The sequence below is a fragment of the Doryrhamphus excisus genome, linkage group LG18 (assembly GCF_037039965.1).
Source record: "Doryrhamphus excisus strain RoL-2023G ecotype Guam linkage group LG18, RoL_Dexc_Guam_v1.1, whole genome shotgun sequence".
Lineage (NCBI taxonomy): Eukaryota > Metazoa > Chordata > Actinopteri > Syngnathiformes > Syngnathidae > Doryrhamphus > Doryrhamphus excisus.
Window position 1 is genome coordinate 7,547,410 of NC_136374.1, and position 22,930 is coordinate 7,570,339.

General features: G+C 43.2%; 4 protein-coding genes across 4 annotated transcripts; 2 read left to right on the forward strand and 2 right to left on the reverse strand.

The window, feature by feature from the left end:
• Positions 1-22: 22 nt before the first annotated feature.
• Positions 23-3,035, forward strand: LOC131106267 (uncharacterized). The gene is made up of 4 exons (XM_058055174.2): positions 23-229; positions 451-526; positions 637-701; positions 1,313-3,035. The coding sequence occupies exons 1-4, from the start codon at positions 216-218 to the stop codon at positions 2,451-2,453; spliced, it is 1,296 nt and encodes a 431-aa protein (XP_057911157.2). The 5' UTR covers positions 23-215; the 3' UTR covers positions 2,454-3,035.
• Positions 3,036-3,625: 590 nt separating this feature from the next.
• pdrg1 (p53 and DNA-damage regulated 1) lies at positions 3,626-5,939 on the forward strand. Its single transcript, XM_078798460.1, has 5 exons — positions 3,626-3,788; positions 4,146-4,218; positions 4,303-4,377; positions 4,451-4,531; positions 5,403-5,939. Exons 1-5 carry the CDS (start codon positions 3,705-3,707, stop codon positions 5,483-5,485), a joined length of 396 nt encoding a protein of 131 aa, XP_078654586.1. The 5' UTR covers positions 3,626-3,704; the 3' UTR covers positions 5,486-5,939.
• Positions 5,940-6,721: 782 nt separating this feature from the next.
• Positions 6,722-15,964, reverse strand: LOC131106387 (uncharacterized). The gene is made up of 3 exons (XM_078798463.1): positions 15,296-15,964; positions 9,311-9,585; positions 6,722-7,524 (listed from the first exon to the last, which is right to left on the reverse strand). Exons 1-3 carry the CDS (start codon positions 15,804-15,806, stop codon positions 6,835-6,837), a joined length of 1,476 nt encoding a protein of 491 aa, XP_078654589.1. The 5' UTR covers positions 15,807-15,964; the 3' UTR covers positions 6,722-6,834.
• Positions 15,833-21,191, reverse strand: znf831 (zinc finger protein 831). Its single transcript, XM_078798714.1, has 3 exons — positions 20,796-21,191; positions 15,918-18,719; positions 15,833-15,871 (listed from the first exon to the last, which is right to left on the reverse strand). The coding sequence occupies exons 1-3, from the start codon at positions 20,814-20,816 to the stop codon at positions 15,833-15,835; spliced, it is 2,862 nt and encodes a 953-aa protein (XP_078654840.1). The 5' UTR covers positions 20,817-21,191.
• Positions 21,192-22,930: the final 1,739 nt, after the last annotated feature.

Consider the following 22,930-nt stretch of genomic DNA (forward strand, 5'->3'; position numbering starts at 1 on the left):
GTGAACAGTGCAAAGCAAAAGACTAGATCAATGTAAAAATAAACATAAGAGAAGTGGAAAAACATTCATCTAATCAAGCTAGTATCGATCCGATGCTATATGCTACAATTGATATCAATATTTACATGGCCCCGCCCAACACTACGTGCACTGTACGGTCGTGCTGGAGATGCTAGCACGGGAAATGTCTCCATCCATCGGAAGACTTTAAAGGTATGATGGTGTTCAGGTATGATAAATATATCTGTCGTTTCACACGATGATGACAACGATTATATGATTTTTTTTTTACTCCTTTGTCATTTCACCGGCGACAAGGCGGTCGTTATTGTTTTTCTATATACAATATCTGCCTTAAATGTGTCTAATAACTGTCTACATTGAAACGTAACGATAGAGTCATAATCTGCTTTTGAACGAGGGTGTTTTTTTTGACATGGTGTTTTGCAGCAACAGAATGTGCACACATGAGACGCAGACGCGGTACATCTTGTCTGAGCAACAGAACACAGGTGAAAAAGATAAGGTGCGTTTCGTGTACAAATTAATTATCATCAAGGAGTTTTATTAAAATGACAACATACCGCAAGTCTTACTGCTAGCAAGTTATGTTAATATTTTTTCTTCGTATTCCAGAAAACTCGGCAAAGACGAAAAAAGCACAAGCAGACCAATGTGTTCACCTCTAATTCTCAACACAGGTAAAATCGAATCCCAAATTGTCGTAATAATGACATAAAAGGTCGAACTAATGAGACACAAAGTGCGCATGTGCGCCATGTGACCTAGTGAACAATCTGGCACATGCTGCATTTGTATCTCATCATTTTTACTTTTTATACTGTCAAAATAGGAATTGTTATTGTCGTTTGGGTTTGACACGGATGTCTAAAAAGTGACGGACCGGAGTTCATCTGTCCTTAGTGCCTGTCAGTGATAAATAAAGAGACCCAGTGAGCAGGCGTAATCTCAAACGTCCAGTTTGTATAGTCAGGAGACAAGTGACACATATGTCATAACTTTTTATCTCGTCATTTTGACCTTTTAGTTCAGAATTATGACTTTCTTATCTCATAATTATGACTATTAATATCATTACCTTACAGTGCTTTTTTATAGGAAGTCGTGCAACTGTTTGGCAACTGCTTTTTTAGGATCCAGCTAAGACAGAGAAGAATATTTGCGATTACACTTTAAATGACTGTGGTACATTGTTTGTTATTATTGATGATGTGGGATACAGAGTGGTGAAAATGTGTTTTTTTATAATCATGTTTATGTGGACATAGTTTAAATGTACTTTTTCTTGTAGTACTCAGGAAAACTCCAAATATGAGTCACTGCCCATTTCCTTGGGGGACAGCGTGAAGGCTGTGATCCAGAAGGTACCTCAGCAAGTTCCTCACCGGAAACAGTGGGCCAGCAGAAGGAGCACAGTAGATGTTTTCCATCCTGCTGTGCCAGATGATCACACAACAAACATACAAAGAGTCAGTGAAGACGCTGACAGTGACTCAGACTTGTCTGACACTGAGAGGACTTCGGTGTTGCCTTCAGGTGGACTTCCTCCACAGCTTGAGCTGCGACCAGAGGTTATCCAACCAGAGGAGTGTTCTTCTCATGCTCTCAGACGTAGTCCTATGCGGTACAACTTCCCCGACTTTCTTCCTCCACCATTTAACTCTTGGAGTGTGGGTCAGCTGTCTGTGTTCTACAGCTCGGAGAACCGAGGGGCTTTGCGATGCAGGCCTGTTGGGCCACTGGAGAAGTACTTGGAGAGGCTGATGGAATTGGAATGGCGACAGATTCAGACCATTCTGGAGGAACGTGGGAATTCACCTGCTTCGTCTGCAACATCAGGGTGCCATAGGCCACCTAAAAATGCTTCATCGAGGCTCAGCTCTCCAAAGTGCATCCTTCAATGTCAGCGTGCCTTCCCTCTTACCTTCTTGTCTTCTTTGGCTCATTCCACCATGCTCTCCTGCCAGGTGCGCCACACTTCCTGTGGGCTTTTATGCTGCCGCTCTCAAAATTGTCCATCCAGACCTGGCCTCCTGCGGGGGCATCAAGGCAAAGCCTCTCTCCCCAAAAGGAGTTACAGCGAGAGTCGTGTACAAGCAAAAGAAACAGCAGTGTTCCAACCTCCGAACTTCAGCAGCTCTGTGAGGACAAACGGACATATGAGGAGGATGCAAGCGTTGGGCAACATCCGCAATCCCGTCCAAGCTGCAAACAGCAAACCTGCCAGGAGCTCAAGTGCCTCCAGGAGAGGGAGAGAGCATACAGCAGATTTCATGGACAACACAACAGACTTGATGAAGAGGAGAAGTGTGTCCGAGCGGAGAAGGAGTGCTGTAGAAAAGCAGCCGTGCTTGAGTAAAAGTAAAGATGCCTTCCAGGAAAATAACTTTACTCAAAGTAAACTAAGTACTGCATCAAAAGTATTATACTAACTCCTACCAGCTTGTTGTTGTCGAATGTGGAACAACCAGAAGACAAAGTCTGTCTTTCAATTGCACACTCGTGTATTTGCACTTGGAACTGAATAAGTGTGTTCATTCTGAGGAGTACATCAAAATGCAGTACACTCTGATGTTAACAAAACACTCAAGACGTACACTGAAAATGTTAAATGTGCTGGAATGAATACCCTCCCACCATCAACAGTCGCCATCTTGGCTGCATAGTGAAAGGGGAGGGACTCCACGTGTCTTTTGTGACTTGTAATATTTACTCTCAGCTTATTTAAGAATTTTAAACTTTTTTTCTTGTTACATCAAAGGCCTGCAATTGTATCTTTTTTGCTTAGAGACGCCTACACGTACTGTAAATTCCGTGGTAAAAGCCACGGCCACTACATTTACAGAAAAAAAACATTTGTACATATGGTTGCTGCACCATTGGAAATTGTATGATGTCATTACTCAGTATAACAGTCTGGCTCATGGTGGACTAGTGCAGGGTGTAGCCCACCTCTCGCATAAAGACAGATGGGATAGGCTCCAGCATACCTGTGAGTGATCTTAGTGAGGATAAAATGGATGGACATATGACTCATCTTATGAATAATGCTACAGTCATCACACAGCAACTTAACAGTCAAAATGTATACCTTTTGGCAGTCAGTATTAAAAAATAATAGTTCTTTTTTTGGAGGGGGCAGTAAGTACTTCAAAATGACAGTGCTCCGGTGATATAGAGGATCTTTGACTCTTTTTTTGCACTACCCACGTCCTTAAAACGTGTTCTTGCCACATAGAGGATCTTTGAATACAGTGTTTTTTTCTGCACGACCTAAAAAACGATTTTTAACAAAGTTGTTTTGTTTTGTGTTAAAGAAAATGAAATAATCTCAAAGTATAGTTACAAACATAAACAAAATATAAAATATAGAAATGATATGTCATATGATAATATCTAATGTTTGGAATTGGGGAAAGGCAACAAATGCTATTTTTTTAGTGTTCATTGCAATTTAAATTTATACTTAAGTTTACATTTAATGAATGAAAAATGTCAGTAATCTAATCAAACTAAATAATGTGCAAGAACGGAAACATTTCATTTGTTCGCACTCCATTTCAGAAGGTGGCGCTACTGCACATGCTATGCGTTCTTTGCCAACCACAAGCGAAGAAGAAGGAGGAAAGACGAAGAAGAAAAAACAACAGCCGAATCAGCGAAAGGTAAATGTTCGATCCATCATGGACGCTGACGCTCAGCATGTAGTCGAATATTTATCGGAGGTGGAGGAAGCGGCTGAAGATGTCCTAACAACGAAACAACAGGTAAAACAACAATATTGAAATACGAAACATTAGCGTTTATGTTATTTCATATTGGAACATGATAGCACACGACGTGATTTTCAACTTGTTTTTGCACGTGTTGTTGACCGTAAATGTAACCATTTTTAACCTTTAAACTATTTTACTAGTGCTGTCATTATTTGTAAGACCTGTCCTTTTATCTGTTTTTTTAGAAGTGTTTACCTATGCGGCAATTATTCTACAGGGTGTCCCTAATACATTTCTTTACAAAAGGTGTAATTTTATTCATAATAATAATGATAAACAAGCGATACATGAAATTAAAATGGCGTAAATAATATTGTATATACAACGGAACATGTGTTGGCATGACAGATAGTTGACCTGGACGTGAAGAAAAACAGGAACAGGGAAGCACTGAACGCACTGAAGGATGAAATATGTTCAGGTTAGTGAGCCCTCATCGTTCTGTCAATGCCATGTCACAACTCCCCATCCTCACCTCGTCTCTCCGGGTTCTTGTCCCTTGCAGAAAAAGTCAAGCTTTGCTTTGGAAACATGTTCATCAAATTCCCCAAGTCCAAGGCAAGAGAGGTCATTCAGAAAGGTAACATGTCAACTGTTAATTGTCTTTCTTCCCTGAATAAATTCATGCAGGGCTATTGTTTTCTTATCCGTAGACCAGGAACAGCTGGACAAGGAACTAAATGACCTTCGCAATGGACTAAAAGCAAAAGTCAACCATCTCAATGAGATTCAAGGTGTGTATGCAGATTGTAACTATTTGATTGCATGTGGGGGCTGTACTTCCTTTGATAAGATAGTCATCCCTCATTTACTGCGGTTAATTGGTTCCACATTGTGTTAATATTTTTGATAGTCAACCGAATATGACACTATATATATATGGGCAACGGAACTTCCAGATGCCATTTTGTTCCTATGCTAATAGATCGGATGCTTACAAGGAAGGACGTCTGTGTTCCCATTACTGTATACATGCTATATATACACATAACTAAAACTAAAAGTTAGCAGCGTTTCAAAGCTAACCCTTAACTCTTTTAACATTTCCAAGTGTCATTCCCTACCACTAAAGCTCACAGAACAAACGTCTTCATTTATCCTTATCCACTAGTTTTTGGTACATCCTACCTTACCAAATGTCTTTTATTGACACATTTTAGCCATCCATTTTCTGTACCGCTTGTCCTCACGAGGGTCACGAGCTATCCCAGCTGTCTTCGGGCGAGAGGCGGGGTACACCCTGGACTGGTGGCCAGCCAATCACAGGGCACATATAGACAAACAACCATTCACACTCACATTCATACCTATGGATAATTTGGAGTCGCCAATTAACCTAGCATGTTTTTGGAATATGGGAGGAAACCAGAGTACCCGGCTAAAACCCACACCCGCACGGGGAGAACATGCAAACTCCACACAGAAATGCCCGAGTGGGTAATCAAAACCGAACCCTTTACCACTTTTGAAACACTTGTTTTCTCGTACGTCTACTATATTGGGTAATATGAGTGTAAAGGTGACTATAGGGATGTTATTTCATGCCTAGAAGGCTCTAATAGTGGTAAAGTATAACTGAGGTGGATGTCTTTTCTGTTTTTGTAGGAAAGCCTGAGCTGAGGGGCTACAACCTTTTACCACTGTCCACCGATGAAGTGAAAGCTATTAATAGTCTTTTAAAAAGATGACCCATCACATCCTCCAACAACAGTTACTACTTTACATTCACTTCCTGAGCACCACTCTACATCATTTTTATAGTAGACTTATTTTAGCACAGCTTAAAAAAAAAAATAAAGTTTATAAATGAATTTGTGTTTGAGTGAAATAACTATTAGACCTCCTACCAACTAGCAAGCATTCTGGATCCTTAGTTTCTTCCAGAAGGTCCAACTAAACGAATCACTCTAACTGAAAAACATACAATGTGGCAGCAAGATGAAGATGAACACCACCTTGGTGCTTTGTTGAGTAATTTGGTGAATTCCATAGTGAACAGTTTCTCACCATTGCAAATAGGGTGTCCCGTTCCACATTTTATGGCCACCGATCTGATGAGTTTGTCTTTTGTCTTTGTGTTTATTGCAAACATGAATTTGTGGAATTTAATATGGTTATGAAAATAGCTCTTCAAAACATTAAAAAAAAATTCATTCATTCATTTTCTGCTGCTTATCCTCACGAGGGTCGTGGGCGTGCTGGAGCCTATCCCAGCTGTTTTCGGGCGAGAGGCGGGGTACACCCTGGACTGGTGGCCAGCCAATCACAGAGCACATATAGACAAACAACCATTCACACTCACATTCATACCTATGGACAATTTGGAGTCACCAATTAACGTAGCATGTTTTTGGAATGTGGGAGGAAACCGGAGTACCCGGAGAAAACCCACGCATGCACGGGGAGAACATGCAAACTCCACACAGAGATGCCCAAGGGGGGAATCGAACCTGGGTCTCCTCGCTGTGTAACCACCTGGTCGCTGTGCAGACCTGATAAAAATGGTAATAGAGTGATCAATCTGTGGTGTGATTTCGAATATATCCCCGTTTTGGGTACTTCCAATGCAAGCTCCCCACAGTACAGTGAGGGGGAACTATGGTAGACCATGGTCATGTCCGCATGGTGGTGTTGCCTTTTCTTCTTGTGGCAGGTGTCGAATGGCCACACCTACCATTTTGGAGTTATGAACGCTACATGGAAACTGGATCGGCCCAATCTCATGGCGGAAGCCAATTTGCTCTGATCTTCAAAACACTGATCGGCAGCCGATCCTGATCCTGAAGATCGGATCGGGACATCCCTACTTGCAACTTTCTATGGCTCCATTGGGCAGCCATGATCAAATTTCTGCTGTATAATAACATGAATACAAATATTTTAAAATTAATACATTCAACTAAAAATAATTTTATTATTTCCTTTATTTTTAATAATATATTAACATTCAGCTTTTGTAATGTGCCGATGTGTCCGGACATTAGGGGCACCCTCTCCAGTTTGTCCAGTGTTGGCGTTCGCATTGGCGTGGCGTGAATTAAAGCTCGATGATGAGCTTGCCTTCATCGTCACTGCTGCTGGTGTCTTCAGTGTACTCATGGCAACTTTGGACAGGTCTCGCTCCTCCAATCCAACATTCTGCCGTTGGGTCTGCTAAGAAGACGGGGTGGTCTTTGCCATGAGAGTCCATGCCCTTATACGTGCTGTCAGGTGAAGATGGCTTATTATCAGTACTCAGTAAAGGCTTGCATTGGCATACATTTTTCGTGACGTTATCCCGTGTGAAAACATCACTACATGGACAAACTTGGCTCAGGTAGGTGGACAATTGTGTTTTGGCGACAGAAGAGGAATTTTGGGATTGTGCAGAATTTTCTAATTCAGATTTGTGGTAAAAGCAGGATGACGCGTTATCATCTGTGCTGGTTTTTTGAACAGATGGGATCATTCTTTGGTCTTGTGACGTCTGCGTCAAAGTGGTGCCAGGCTCACTTTGTAGAAAAGGTCTTGTCTCCGCAAACTGGGACTGACTTGAATGAATTTGTTGCAAGCTGTGTTGCTCCGATAAAGAATTGTTGTTCATTTCCGTTGTTTGCTGTTGAAAGTTCAAAAGATGGACATCAATGTTGTCAGCCACGTTTGTAGCTCGGTCATGTACAGAGACCTCTGAGATTCCACCATGTTGCTCTGCCTGCCCACAGTCCACCTTGACGTCTGCCTCTTGTTCCTGTTCATAAAGCAATACACAAGTGCAGTACATAATAATAACAGGGTCATCTCATTGAATACCACACATTTTAGGGGTGTAACGGTACGCACTTTGGATTTATGGTCATTTTTGGTAAGGGAACAAAATTCCCGAAAACTAAGATGAGGCCACCACCAGCCTCATTACGTCACATGGGACGGACTGGCAGTACTTGCGTCATCCTGAAGGGGGTGGCGTGCTTGAGCTTGTGCTTGTCACTGCCGTCTTTCCTTGGGGAGGAGAACCCAGGAACCCAGGAAAAGTGAGAGTAGGAAGCTACCCAAGACACGACACTGCATGCGATGATCGCTACAGGCAGCAATCGTACGAGCCATAGGGCATTTTTTCAGCATAAGCCAATCACGTGATTTTTCGCGGAAATCTGTCGATACTGATCTATTCACCAATAGTGGAGCGAATCAGCAACCATTAGGGTGGGATATGACCAGTCTACAACCCGAACCATGCCAATGTGCACAGAATAAGCCAAGTTTATGTCAAGTTTAATGAATTTCCACCAATAGGGGCCGACACAGAATTTGTCCAATCATTTTCAATGGAAAAAATGTCACAGAAAATATTGTATGGAAAGTCCTGATATGTAAAATGATTTTTCATCATTCAGGGGAACAATTTCATTTGTTTTAGCAGATGAAGAACAGTAGAATTTGAAATGTTGAAAGGTAAACATGCAGACTTAATGTCTTCAACGGGATCGAACCAGCAACCATGGGGTGGGGAAACAACCATGTTACCTCCTGAGCCATGTCACCCTGAACATGCAGGATGTTACAGTAAAGGTACAGTAACGGTAAAGTGATTTTCCACCAGTAGGATATGCCAAATAGATTGCCTATTCATTTTGAATTGGATAATTGCCGCAGAAAATTTTAATTACAGTAGATGTGGGAATTTTTTGAGAAGTTGTGATAAATAACCGATCTGTCCTGAGTGAGCTGAACATTTTGACATTGGATTGGTTTTGAATCAGAATTTTATGTTTGAATTCAACACAAATAAGATGAACATTCATTCATTCATTTTCTACCGCTTTTTCCTCACGAGGGTCGCGGGGGTGCTGGAGCCTATCCCAGCTGTCTACGTGCGAGAGGCGGGGTATACCCTGGACTGGTCGCCAGCCAATCACAGGGCACATATAGACAAACAACCATTCACACTCACATTCATACCTATGGACAATTTGGAGTGGCCAATTAACCTAGCATGTTTTTGGAATGTGGGAGGAAACCGGAGTACCCGGAGAAAACCCACGCATGCACGGGGAGAACATGTAAACTCCACACAGAGATGGCCGAGGGTGGAATTGAACCCTGGTCTCCTAGCTGTGAGGTCGGCGCGCTAACCACTCGACCAACAAGTAAAATGAATGTAGAAAAATATAAAATAACACAGTGAACTAGTGTAAGTGAAGGGCATCTTTTCATTTATTGTTTATTACTGTGCACTTCGATTAGTTCCGTGTTTTCTGGCAATTTCCAAACGTCGACTGATTTCCGTCATGTTTGATCAAGTATATACTTTAATCACTGTAATCAATCTGACATTTGTCGGGGTCGGCAAAACATTGATCATGATCTAATAATTTCCCAGTCCTAGTGTGGTTCAGTAAACACTTCCTGTTTGTCACTCGATGCGTATTGTGTGGGAAATGTTGTACCAAATCATATACGCTGTACCGTTATGCCCCTAAAAAACAGAACAAATGAATTGATGTGAATACCCAAGAACACCCTACTGAACTTACCGTTGCCGTTATTATATCTGGTAATTGTGTTGGTCTGCAATTAGACGTAGCTGTGCTCCAGTGTGCAGGCAACGTTTCCACTTCAGTCCTCTTACTTCCTCCATTATCATCGTCTCGGGTTTCACCGCCTGACCTGTTCACATATTGGTAGTTTGCGTCTGAGCTTTGATTCGTTCTCCAGCCTGTCCCCTTTGGTCCTGTAGAGCACTCTCGCTCGCATGTCAGCGTTTTTGTCTGGGATGAGCAGGCCTCCATGTTGGTTCCCCCCAGATGCCCTAAGGGCAGGTAACAAGAAAATGAAATAGCTTCGTCAAAAAAGAAGTGTGTGCATTAGTATATACAGAATTGTGCATGAATGGATTATACACAAAGTTTGTATATTTCAAATCCAACTTCGACATGTGGAAATTTATGCTTGTGCATATGTTTTTTTTAGTGTGGCCATGTTGAGGAGAATATCAAAGAAACCACCATTGAAAAGCGTATTATGCTTCAAGCCCATTTAGCAATGTTAGACTTTGAAAACACTACCACTGGGCCAATAGGGGGCAACAGAGAAAAAAAAAGTACTTATGAATACTGATGTTTGAAATTGAATATTCACATCAAAATGCACTCAAAAAACAAGAATGTAACTCATTCAATCCCAAGATTTTTCAAAAGCCATCCCTCTCGGTACCGGTCATTTTTGATGACATTGACAGATTCTTCAAGGCATACCCATAAATTGCCTATAAAAGACAGACACAAATGGCATCATTCATTTAATGTTTCACGATGCCACAACTAAGTGGTTTCCCGAGACCTGGCAATCGGCATGCTAATGGAAAGAATGCACCAAAATGCGGTAGCCAAATGGGTGGGAGTCGACCCTAGTACCATTAGTCGCCTCCAGAGACATTTTCACACTCGGGTGACATGGAAACTTTGCACCCAAAACACACAAACTACAAATCAAATTCCATGGCCCTGAAAAACAGCCACATCCAAAATTGCATTATTAAAGCCCTTCAGTATATTTACAGTTTGCACATTTTCAACCAAACTGTGTGTGTACGTTTTGCACATACGTGCACGCGGGTTAAAATTTCCCTTCAATGCGTAACCTTTTTTGCGCAACACAACAAGATGCTTTTTCACTTCCTGGTTGCTGAAGAGCATGTATTTCAATTGGACGCGTGCATGCCAAGCTCTTATAAAATGCATGCGCCTTAAGTTGGTTTGCCAAGCGCCATTACACATCAAAGAGGAAGAAGTTGTGAGTTTGTGAGAAGTGTGAAGCGATTTAAAATGAAGCAAAGCAAGAAGAAATTAAAACTGCGAGCAGTGATGAGCGGGCTCGAGCACCCCGACGCGCTCGGGGGTACGCGCGGGTCGGGGGTACGCGCGGGTCGGGGTCGCGCGCGCGACCGGATGGGCGCGCGGACGCGCCGTACGAAAAACCGCGGCGAGCGGATAAGCGGTAAGGGAGTCACGGCACTTGCAATTTTCCGCCAGGAGGGGGCGACAGCGGCGGCGAGGCGGGTGCGCGGTCACGTCCCGTCCCGTCCCGTCCGACGCCGCGAACCGCCATAAAAAAATTCACGACGATCGGACCGCGCGGTAGGTCCTTGCGGCGGATATACGTTTCCGCCTGTGGGTGGCGCTATAGAGTGTATGCGCCCACACGGTAACGGACCGGAGGGTACCCCGAACCAACAGAAAAAATTAGGGGCCGATCCGACCGTGCGTAAGGAAGTTACGGCAGATATACATTTCCACCAGTTGGTGGCGCTATAGCGTATGTACACACACTGTCATAGACCAGAGGGTACCCCAGACCACCAGAAAAAATTTGGGCCTGATCCGACCATGTGGAAGGAAGTTACGGCTATATACATTTCCACCAGTTGGTGGCGCTATACAGTCGATGTACACACACAGTCATAGACCAGAGGGTACCCCAGACCACCCGAAAAAATTTGGGCCTGATCCGACCATGTGGAAGGAAGTTACGGCTATATACATTTCCACCAGTTGGTGGCGCTATACAGTCTATGTACACACACAGTCATAGACCAGAGGGTACCCCAAACCACCAGAAAAAATTTGGGCTTGATCCGACCATGTGGAAGGAAGTTACGGCTATATACATTTCCACCAGTTGGTGGCGCTATAGAGTCTATGTACACACAGTATAACAAACCAGAGATTGACCCAACACACCAAAAAAAATGTCAAGACAATCTGACAATGAATCAGGAAGTTACGGCAGATATACATTTCCACCAGTTGGTGGCGCTGTGTTTTGAACATGGCTTCTGGAGCATTAGGTGCGTCCTGTCATGATAGACGTCTCCACCGAAAATCATAGTGATACGTGTAACGGGTGGCGAGGGATAATGAATTGAAACTCCTAGGTGGCGCTAGTGTGTCAATTTAGATTGGTGTCACATGGGAGCACCACCAGGGCGCTCAGGCCTGGATTAAGGCCTCACGTTTAAGATTTCAGCAGCCTGTGACCTTCTGCAGGCAAATGATGACCTTTTGATGGTCCATGGCGAAGGCTGACCATTCGCCGTGGCCACGCCCCCCACATGTGCTTTACACACATCATAGTCCATCAACTGACATCATCAGTCTGTCAGTCAAACTGTGTATTGACTTTGATGTACATTGCTTCAAGGCAAGGCCAGACACCAGGCAGGGCCAGATATGAAATGGTCAAAGTTTGGTGGCGTGCCACGCCCACATCCTATGGAGCGGCCCAAAATCCTTCGCAATTTAACGTGGGCCATCCGTCTAGTGTCCGTTGATGCAACAACGGACTAATTCGGTCAAACCCTCTAGGAGGAGTTCGTCGAGATACAACCCATACATCCGCCCCCAAATGGCCGCCGCCACCTAAAATGGCCGACTTCCTGTTGGTTTTAGAACATGGGTTATTGAGACTTTTTTGTGCGTCCTGTCACGAGTGATGTCTCCTCCGAAAATCATGCCGATACGTGCAACGGGAGGCGAGGGATAATTATTTTAAAATTTCTAGGTGGCGCTAGTGAGTCAATTTGGCTTGGTTTCATATGGGGGCCACACCAGGCCGCTCAGGCCTGGATTCTGACCCCCCCTATGAGTTTTCAAGCCCATGCGACCTTTTGCGGGCGAATGATGACCTTTTCTATGTAAATGGCGAGGCCTGAGCATTCGCCGCCAGGCCACGCCCACCACGTGCGCTTTTCCTGCATCATGGTCCATCAACAGGCTTCACCAGGCTGTCAGGCAGTGACCTTGTGACCCTGATGTTCATCTGATGAATCTCCTGGCAGAAAAGGCCTCATGTAGATGACACGCCTTTAGCCTGTCGCCAATAGGTGGCGCTGCGACGAAATCAGGAAGTGACCTACGGGGACCTTCGGGGCGGGGCCATGATCACATGTACCAAGTATGATGAAGATCTGACCACGTGGAGCCAAGTTATTCACGTCTACAGTTACGCTCAGCGTGCAAGGCCCGGACATATGAAAATGGGCAAAATTTGGGGGCGTGCCACGCCCACATCGTATGGAATATCCCAAAATCCTTCGCAATTTAACGTCGGCCATCCGTCTAGTGTCCGTTGATGCAACAACGGACTCATTTGGTCAAACCCCCTAGGAGGAGTTCGTCGAGATACGACCCCAACTTCTGGCACGAAAAAGGCCGCCGCCATCCAAAATGGCCGACTTCCTGTTCGTTTTCCAATATGGGTTCTTGAGAATTTTTGGTCCGTCCTGTCACGATAGACGTCTCCACCAAGTTTCGTGACGATAGGTGAAACTGGTGGCGGGGGCCAATTTTTTCAAAAATTAAAGGTGGCGCTAGAGAGTCAATTTTGGAACATTGTTTTCGGGACCCCCACCAGATCGAAATTTTCGCCAGACCTGACGCGCTTGCAAAATTTGGTGAGTTTTCGGGCATGTTAAGGCCCTCAAAATGGCCGTCCTTTCGTCAGAATAAAAAACGGAACGATTACAATAGGGCTTTCGCACTGGTCAGTGCTCGAGCCCTAAAAATGGCAAGAGGAGTCCAAAAAATATACATCCTCATTACCAAATTTCTTTAAAAAGAAAAAAAAACAGCCACTGCTAACTACCGCGGACTGTAAGCAGAGTTCTCGTAGGCTCTTTGAACACAAACTCTACCTCTTTCTGTCTCTCGATCTCATACAAGTCATCTTTGTAATTGCTCAATTTGCCCCTCAATACACACAGTCTCTATAAAGCATTGAAAAAACACAGTGGAAGACATGATAATATGATGTGTAGTATTCTACATATGTAGCTCAATAGTTGTCAGTAATTTCCATTAATTAGAGAATAGACACTGCAGTGCTAACACATGAGTCTATAATATGTTTTATTTCTGCCATTATGGCTACTTTATTGGGTGAAAGGAGTGTAAAAGTGACTATAGGGGTGTTATTTCATGTCTAAAGCGCTCTAATAATGTTAAAAAAAAAAAACTTTATTTCAAACATCATCCAAAGCACAACAAACCAAACATAAATCAACACAAATAAAAATACCTATGTATATATAAACGTACACATGTCCGAAAGGGAATGGGAAGAAGTCAAGACTTATCTAGTCCCACCCCCCTAACCACCCAGATTCCAACCTCATCCCAACAAAACATATTTCATTTCTTGTCTACAAGAATGAAAACCCCACATCCAACCTCCCTCACCCAGCTTGAGGCACCCAACTACGTGCCAAGAGCAACCAGTTCATTACTAGTCATTGTATCGTACATAGTAGTCCAGTACAAAAGAAAAAAAGAATGAAACCCGGTGAAGTACCCACCGGGTATTTAGAACATTGTGAATCGTACTTAGTGTAAATTCACTTAAAGTGTCATGGTTGGGTCTGGAACCAATTAACCATGCAAATTCAACAATCAACCATTTGTGCGTGTGAATTGTGACACAATTTTGTGTATAATTTTTTTTGTGTATAAGTTTGCATGATAGCAATTTTAATTTTCAAATGACTCATCATCCATCCAGGTCATTGTATTCTGAGGGCATTGAAGGGATCGCCTCACATCTTAGCAGGCTTCATCAGCTGAAAGTTGTACAGCTCTGGTCTGACTAATAGTAATAGACAGACCAGGGCAGTCCTATCTAGTACTTGACCAAGCCTTCTGGGATGAGAGGTGAAATGTCTTCCAACAGATTAAAGGGGACCTATTATGCCTTTTCCACTTTTCTGACCTATATACAATATGTAGTAATTAGAATGTAGATGTAGTTCAGATAACGAGGTTTGGAAGTGAGCCCTGAAAGAAGTTTCAGGTGCGATATCTCTGAGCGCTCCGTTTCAGAGAGTTTTTTTCTAAAACTAGCTACCTGTGACATCAAAGTGAGCCAGACTTCCTTATACGGGCGTTCCCAGATACAAGATGATACAAGATACAAGACGGCTCTGCTTCTCTGATTGAACCGTGTTAGCACAGAGCTAGCTTTAATGGCTTCCAGGAAATATCTATTCAACTTTGAAGGACAGCTAATATAGAGTACCTAAAGAGATCACCAGAAGTGGTAGGAGTTGCAGATTCCAGGTGAAGAGAAAAACAGTAAAAATTCAAGTCGCTCTCCAAAGGATTTATTATTTCTTATAAACTCCTATACCGACAAAATTAGACAGTGGGGTTTGGTAGTAGTCCGGAAGTCTTCGGGAAAGCTTGGGAGTGTGACCAATTACAGCAGAGTGAGCATGTCCGGAGGCAGGCCATAGGTGGAATAAATTAAAACAGAGCATTTTGGAAAAATCCAAGGAAATACAGCTGGAATAGGTGCAGATTATGGAAGATCTAGAAAGCTTTCTGTGCGGTTTATCATTGTGTAGCTGCACTGAGCATAACAGGTCCCCTTTAAACGGTCTAGTTGAGATCCATTCAAGACCCAGAGAAGAGTTATCATAGCATACAATAAGTATGAACTAACAGAGTAAAAATAGTAAACAACTATACCTGCAATGGTTCTCTGAATACTTGCAGGAACATCTGGAATGGCTCCAGCACTGTCGTCCTTGACATTAGATGACTCTGTGGTAAGTTGTGGTTGTGTGCTTATTCCGTCCAGGGCTGGTTCCTGTGTTTGGCAAGTACTGTCAAATTGTCCCACCGCGTCGCATTTAGAATGTGCACATTTCAAAACTAGAGTCTGTGAAGATGCAGATTCTGCTGAATCGGTGTAGATGGATACTTGTCTCTCCGCCTCTTTAGGGATTTGACATATGTCAATGGCAATGGAAGCATCCGTGGAATGAATGGGCTCCACAGGTGCTTGTGCACAAGGTTCACTCTCGGCTTCCATTGTACTTGCAGTACTCCAGCTTCCTTCAATTGTACGTCCATGTTGGCTTTCTTGTAACGATGCATTTTTCATGGAGCTTTGACTTGCTGTGCTTGAGGATGGAAAGGTCAAAGTTCGGCTGTCTTCTGGATTTACACTTGTGGTTAGAAGAGCTGTTGACGCCATGTTTGCACTGCTCACAGCTTTTGTGGTTATGTTGACAGGACTGGGATTATGTGGTAAATGTCCTTCTGGTGGTTGTGATTCAGTTGAATGTGTAGAATCACTATGTCCTACTTGGATAGTGTTTCTGTTCTCCAAGTGGGGCGTTGCTAAAGGCAGACTTTGATTTGGATGACTAGGCTCCTTCAGATGCCTTCCCTCGTCGGAACCGGGGACAGAGTTGTGTGCGTTCATCTGGATCACCGCTGAAGCCACGTTCTGCCTCTGAGAAAAGGTATTTCCCAGCTGATGCTCAATCTGGGGTTCAATTAAAGCCAGCTGTTCATCAGATATTATTTGTAGACATATCTGGAGGTCCGCTGTGTGAACATGAAACACTTTCTGACTTTCTGTTGGCGGTCTCGAGTCAAGTGGCACAATGTGACACGGCGTCGTCGGGGTGCTTGAAACTGTGGAATTTAGTCTGTTTACAAGATTCAACTGACTGGATGACCTTGAAGCATGTGTGTAGGACAAAAGCGCTGGATTGCCTTGTGAAAAGGCTTTAACCGCAACACTGGGTGTCTGATTGGCTTTGGTAGCAACGGTTGGTGTGTCTATGGTGGTTTTAATCACAGGCAGGAGAGTTCCTGTGGTTGAAGGTTCAACAACAGGTACCAGAGTTGATTCAGGTAACTTAAGTTGATACTTTGGTAGAAAGCTGATCTTAGAAGAGGAGGAACTGGGTGCTTTATGAACCATGGATGTAGGAAAAACAGCTGTTTTGGTCGACATAACTGATTGGTCGACATAACTCAGGTCTGTATTTTGCAGAGGCACGGCATCAGGAGTCAAATGAAGGGTTTTAGTCGATTTGTGTAGGTCAGTTTCCATCCCCATTGACCAAAATACTTTCTCGTCAGTTCTCAGTTTTTTCCTGCCAGATTCTCCACAGATGTGTGAAGTGGGACAAGTGTGCTTTTCTTGAAGTCCTTCTACTCCTCTGTCAGTGTTGTCAGTTTTATGCGTATTCGATGATCCAGTTGAGAATAAAGAAAACGATGACAAAGAAGGATTTCTCCAAAGTGTCGTTTTTACAGCACCGTCTGAGGAATTGATTTGCTTTGTCTGAATTGTTTGTAGACTTATATCCGAATTGCTGTTCTTTGCAAAAGAGGAACCTGAGTAACAAATCTGTGTACTGCCGGTTGCAAAGTTCGCCGCCGGCGTCACCGCTTCTTTGGTAATGACTGACAACCTCCTTTGCAAGCCATGAACAACCTCATGTTCTTGATTTGATGAGGTTGTTCTCCTGCCTTTACCGGCACCCACATCGTGAACTTTGTCCGCACTGTAGAGCTTCCTGAATGTTCCCCCCCTGTATGTGTACCACTTGTTGTAAGCAAACTTCTGTGATTTCTTCCTCTGGAATTTTGGTTTTCTGGGCTCTCCTTGAATGTCACTGTCATCCCCGTCCCAGCTGAGACTCGCAGACTCCACAGATGAGTTCATGACACAAGCTTCTGTTGCAGGGTTGCAGTCTATAGCAGTTTGGCGAACCAGTGGGTGATGAGAAGATGAGTGCTGATAGCTCGACTTTATTCCAGAAGTGGTTGGACTGATACTTCCGCTCTGTTCAAGCATTGTAAAAAACGAAGGGTTTGAGCTGCTCTTCTCCGGCGGTAGGAGAGTAACACTGAATGGTAGGGAATGGCTTCGGACTAAAGGGGTATGCTCCACGGTTGTGGAGTGTTGGGTTGGAGCTGAGCGATACAATGCGGAATTTTTTTGTAATCCCATGTTCGAGGCTTTGTTGTTCCTCATATCAAAGTGAAAGGAGTCTTTGAACGTGTACGGCATTGGGAGGTCAATGCTACCCTGCTTCGATAGAACCGTCTTACGTGGCCTCACGTTTTCCAGGAGCCTGTCCTCCACAACAGATGTGTTGTCTGAAATCAGTTTGGATATCCGCTCCTCCAGTGCTTTCTGATCTTTCTGTCTCTCAGTTTCACTGAGCCCGTGTGGCCCGGCTTCTAACGCCGCATGTGTGTCTGTATGTTCTTCAGAATGGTAGCTTCCACAACTTGCAGGGGTTTCTACACGCTGGTCCGTTATAACGCTTGCTGGAGTAGTGCACTGATCACTGCCCTCACTGAAGCCTGAGTCAATGCTGTCATGGCTTTTTGATTTTGCTTTGCATCCTGGTTTCTCCCACTGCTTGGAGAACAGAGTGGCCTCTTGTCTCCGAAGAGGAATGTGTCGATTAGGGTTCAGAAGAGGTCGTACTTGTTCAGTGGCCTGCTTTTCATTGTGTTTAGTTTCTTCTGCTGCTTCCGTATCCTGTTCCACGCTGAGCGATTCCTTTGGGTACTCATCCAGTGATGAACCAGGGGTACACGTATCTCTGGATGTGCCTTCTAGGCTGCTTTGTTCCGACTCATATGAAAGGCGAGCATGAACTTGAGTCCTCTTATGCTTGTAAAGGTTGCTCTGAGTCTTGAAAGAAACTCCACAAATGGTGCAGGGGTAAGGACGTTCCCCGGTGTGACAGCGGAGATGCTTCTCCAGGACACTAGGCTTCATGCAGTCACGTCCGCAGTGAGGACACACATGCTTACCTGATGACTTAGGTCTGGCTATCGGAGCAGCGGCTGCCAAGCTCAATCCCGACTGTGATTGTAGTCCACCAACAATATGGAGTGTCAGGAAAGGAAGTGTCTCCTTGGAGTAGATTGGAGGCATGGGAAGACAGAGCTTGGCTGGCTCCTGTTCCTCTGCAGAAGACCCGAGCAGAGCCTGCACTGATACTCCAGGCATTGAGTGTTTGGAAGCAGCCATCTCTTTTTGTGCTTTCTCTCTCTCTTGCTTGCCAGTCTCCATGGTAACGCTGCTGCTGTTGTGATGGTTGTGATGTCCCGGGTGCACGTCTCTGATTACCTAAAAGATATGAGCCACTGGCATTAGGACACCCCTCTATTTTAGATGTTCTTTGTTATTGAAAATTACATAAAAAATTGTTTGTGTTATATTCTAACAGACACGGGATGGAACCATGCAATTACTGAGCATTAGTTTTTCCTAAATTGAGGAACAAGAGGCAGAAACAGGAATATATTGTACAGTGGTGACATGAATATGCGGTCCATTTGCTGTATATACACAGGGAATCAGGTAGCAACAGTATGTTGACAAAACACACTCTTTGCAGCAGTTACAATAAGATTTAAATGCTATACAGTAATCCTGTGTTTACTGCGGTTAATTGTTCCAGGCCCGACTATATTACTGCAAATCACGATCGCTTATTTATATTTATTTATATTATTATATATTATTATTAATTCATTCATTCATTTTCTACCGATTTTTCCTCACGAGGGTCACGGGGGGTGCTGGAGTCTATCCCAGCTGTCTTCGGGCGAGAGGCGGGGTACACCCTGGACTGGTGGCCAGCCAATCACAGGGCACATATAGACAAACAACCATTCACACTCACATTCATACCTATGGACAATTTGGAGTCACCAATTAACCTAGCATGTTTTTGGAATGTGGGAGGAAACCGGAGTACCCGGAGAAAACCCACGCATGCACGGGGAGAACATGCAAACTCCACACAGAGATGATATATTATTATATTATATATTATTATTTATATATCAAATATATTTATATTTTATTTATATTTATTTATAATATTTATTGATTTAATATTTTTGTAGTGAGAGCATAAAGCATAGAAATGTTTCAGACTTTCTACAGCTTTTAACATAATTAGAGCCTCCTACACATGAAATAACACCCCTATAGTCGCCTTTACACTCCTATTACCCAATGGAAATTAAACAGTTAAAACATAAATAAGAGGACTGGTCGCCAGCCAATCACAGGGCACATATAGACAAACAACCATTCACACTCACATTCATACCTATGGACAATTTGGAGTGGACAATTAACCTAGCATGTTTTTGGAATGTGGGAGGAAACCAGAGTGAATACATATTCTGAATGCCTAATATTTTTATTTTTGTTAATTTAGCATTGTTTATGCTTCAAAATGCTTAATTTAGGCAAACAAAATGTACATTTGAACATTTTGCTCTGATTAATAATAGGGTCGCTGGAGTATGCTGGAGCCTATCCCAGGTGATTTTGTGGCAAGAGGCAGGGTATGCCCTGAGCACATATAGACAAACAATCATTCACACTCACATTCATACCTATGGGGACAGTTAACCTAACATTCATGTTTTTGTGGAATGTGGGAGGAGACCGGAGTACCCGGAGAAAACCCACAGGGAGAACAAAGATTGCGATGGTTGCAGAGATTCGAGCCCAGGTCTTCTCGATCTCCTGACTGCAACCCAAGCCGCGGAATTTGAACCATGATGTATCAAGGGAAGACTGTACTTTGTACAGTAGCAGCAAGAACATGCTGTCCATACACAGAAGAAATCAAAGAGTAACAATAGGTTGACAAAATCCGCTCTTTTCATCTGATAGGATAACATTGAACTGCTAGATATCAGATGATGATAGTCTACAGATATGAACTGTTGCCTTGGTTACCAGTCTGCACCAGTAGTGTTTACGGTGGCCAAATCACATGACGTGTGGTACAAGTCCATCACATTTATTAATGAATCATTTCACATCCAAACCACCACAAAGTGCTACTTTTATCCAAATGAGCGACCGCCATGTCTGGCTCAAACAACGCAAGAATATTAACATCATCTTTTTACACTTCTTTTGACTTCCTCACCGATATGCAAATAGTGTAGTATTTCCTATATAGTTTTTCACTGCATGTACTGCAGATGCACAAAAGTCAAAGTGCATTGTAAAATCCTTCTGCTTCTTTTGTCATCTGTTGAAAACAGGAAGTATGTCGCGGTGTTCTTGGCTGATGAAATGAAATGAGAAAAAAACAAACTTACTCTACCTTGATGATTCACCATTCAACTATTCCCATCATACATGATTCTGAAAAAAAGTGGCATCCTCTACCTGCTTTGTTGTCCGGGTCATTTATCATCCATTGGCATTTTCTCTAACACGGTTGGAACACTTCTCATCACCAGGAAACAAATGCAAATGAGAGAGAAGATGCACGGTGAAAATCATGAGGCAGAGAGGAGATTGAGAAAAAGAGAAGGCTTGACTGGGTGGGTGTGAAATACTCAAAAAAAAAAAAAAAAAAAGACATCCGGAGAACAAGTACCAAGCACGAACAGCAGGCCACGTGCAAAGATGGAGAATTTGAGGCTGATATACTGAATAGCACACTTACGTCCGGCAGTCCTGATCTTACCTTGAACAGTCACGCTGATGGGCTGACTGACTTCAGCATCAACACTACTTCACTTTTGCTGCAGTTGGGTGCTCGCTCCCCACCTACACACTTCCTCCCACGTGCTTTTTCATACACCCACAAAGGCTTGTATAGATGAGACAAAACTCTTTTAGTGAGGGGCTTTTTTTCTCCACAAATTAGCTGGAACCCTGGAAAATATTCACGTGACAGGTTGTCACTGTGTCATCAATGAATTCATCACCGTTTGGCTTGTATCTTGGTTTTGAGGTCACGATTGGGAAGGAACAAAATACAAAACATAAAACTGCTTAGCATTGAAACATCTGGAAGCTAATTCTCCAATAAATGTGATTCTGTAGAAATGTTGAAAAACCTCGAGTACGGTCAAAGCTTGGTTAGTGTTCGCCCTGGTTAGTGTGTTTTTCCCATCCATTTTTTTTTTATCAGCTGACATTGGGTGCAAGATGGACTGGTGGCCAGCCAATCACAGGGCACATATAGACAAACAACCATTCACACTCACATTCATACCTATGGACAATTTGGAGTCACCAATTAACCTAGCATGTTTTTGGAATGTGGAATCCTCCACACAGACATGCCCAGCGGAGATTCAATCTCAGATCTTTCTGATCTCCTGACTATGTGGCCGACATGCTAACTATTAGGCCACCGTGCATCCACATGTTTTTCCATTAACGTCAAAAATGTAGGCCATAATTTTGCCCTGGTTTGCGTGCATTCCCTCATTAACATCCTGTTGTGTTGTGAATACAGTCGGATGTTGCGTCGCCTGGCCATGAGGTCATCAGCGGTTGACTTTCAAAAATATTAACACAAAACATATTTATAATTTTACAATTCTAGTTTTACATGTATAAAACAATTCCTGATGCAGTTAAATGATGAATGAAATTGATAAATTCAATACCGCTTATCCTCACAAGGGTTGCAGGGGTTATGCTGGAGCCTATCCCAGCTGTCTTCGAGCGAGAGGCGGGGTACACCCTGGACTGGTGGCCAGCCAATCACAGGGCACATATAGACAAACAACCATTCACACTCACATTCATACCTATGGACAATTTGGAGTCGCCAATTAACCTAGCATGTTTTTGGAATGTGGGAGGAAACCGGAGTACCCGGAGAAAACCCACGCATGCACGGGGAGAACATGCAAACAAATTGATAAATGAACATCTAATTTTACTTTTAACTTCAAAGACACGATGTAGCGAGATCAACCACCCCTGCTGTTGTGCTTTCAGTCCAGTCAAGAATGTCATCTTCAGTAAAGTTCAAAGTAACATTTATCCCAGTTTTACAACTAGAATAACATATTTTGTGTATATATTTTTGACTTTCTGGAACAGATTAATTGGATTTACTTAGTTAGAGTCGGATCTTCAAGCTATGTTGAAAAGGTGACAGGCCATGGAAACAAACTCCGTTTTGTGTCAGCGTTATTGCCACAATTGTGATATTTTGTGTGTGTTCCTGACCTATATGCATAAAAAGTGAATACAGAAGGCAGGCAGTTTTATATGATTCCACTGTCATATTGGAATATACACAATGTACATGCCTGTCTCCAAGGCAACAGTCGCTTGGTCGGTGGAGCGCGTGTGCGGTGTGTTGACATGGAAACAAGATAGCTGCTTTATAGTTGATGGATAAAGCAACACAAGTCTGCTAATAATTGCAACATATTTAACATATGATGACCAAATGTGTGTCCCTGCAGTGATGTCATTGATCATGAACATTACACAGCTTGAAGGTGAAAAGGTGAAATGTTGTTGCACTATGATGAATGTTACATTCACAT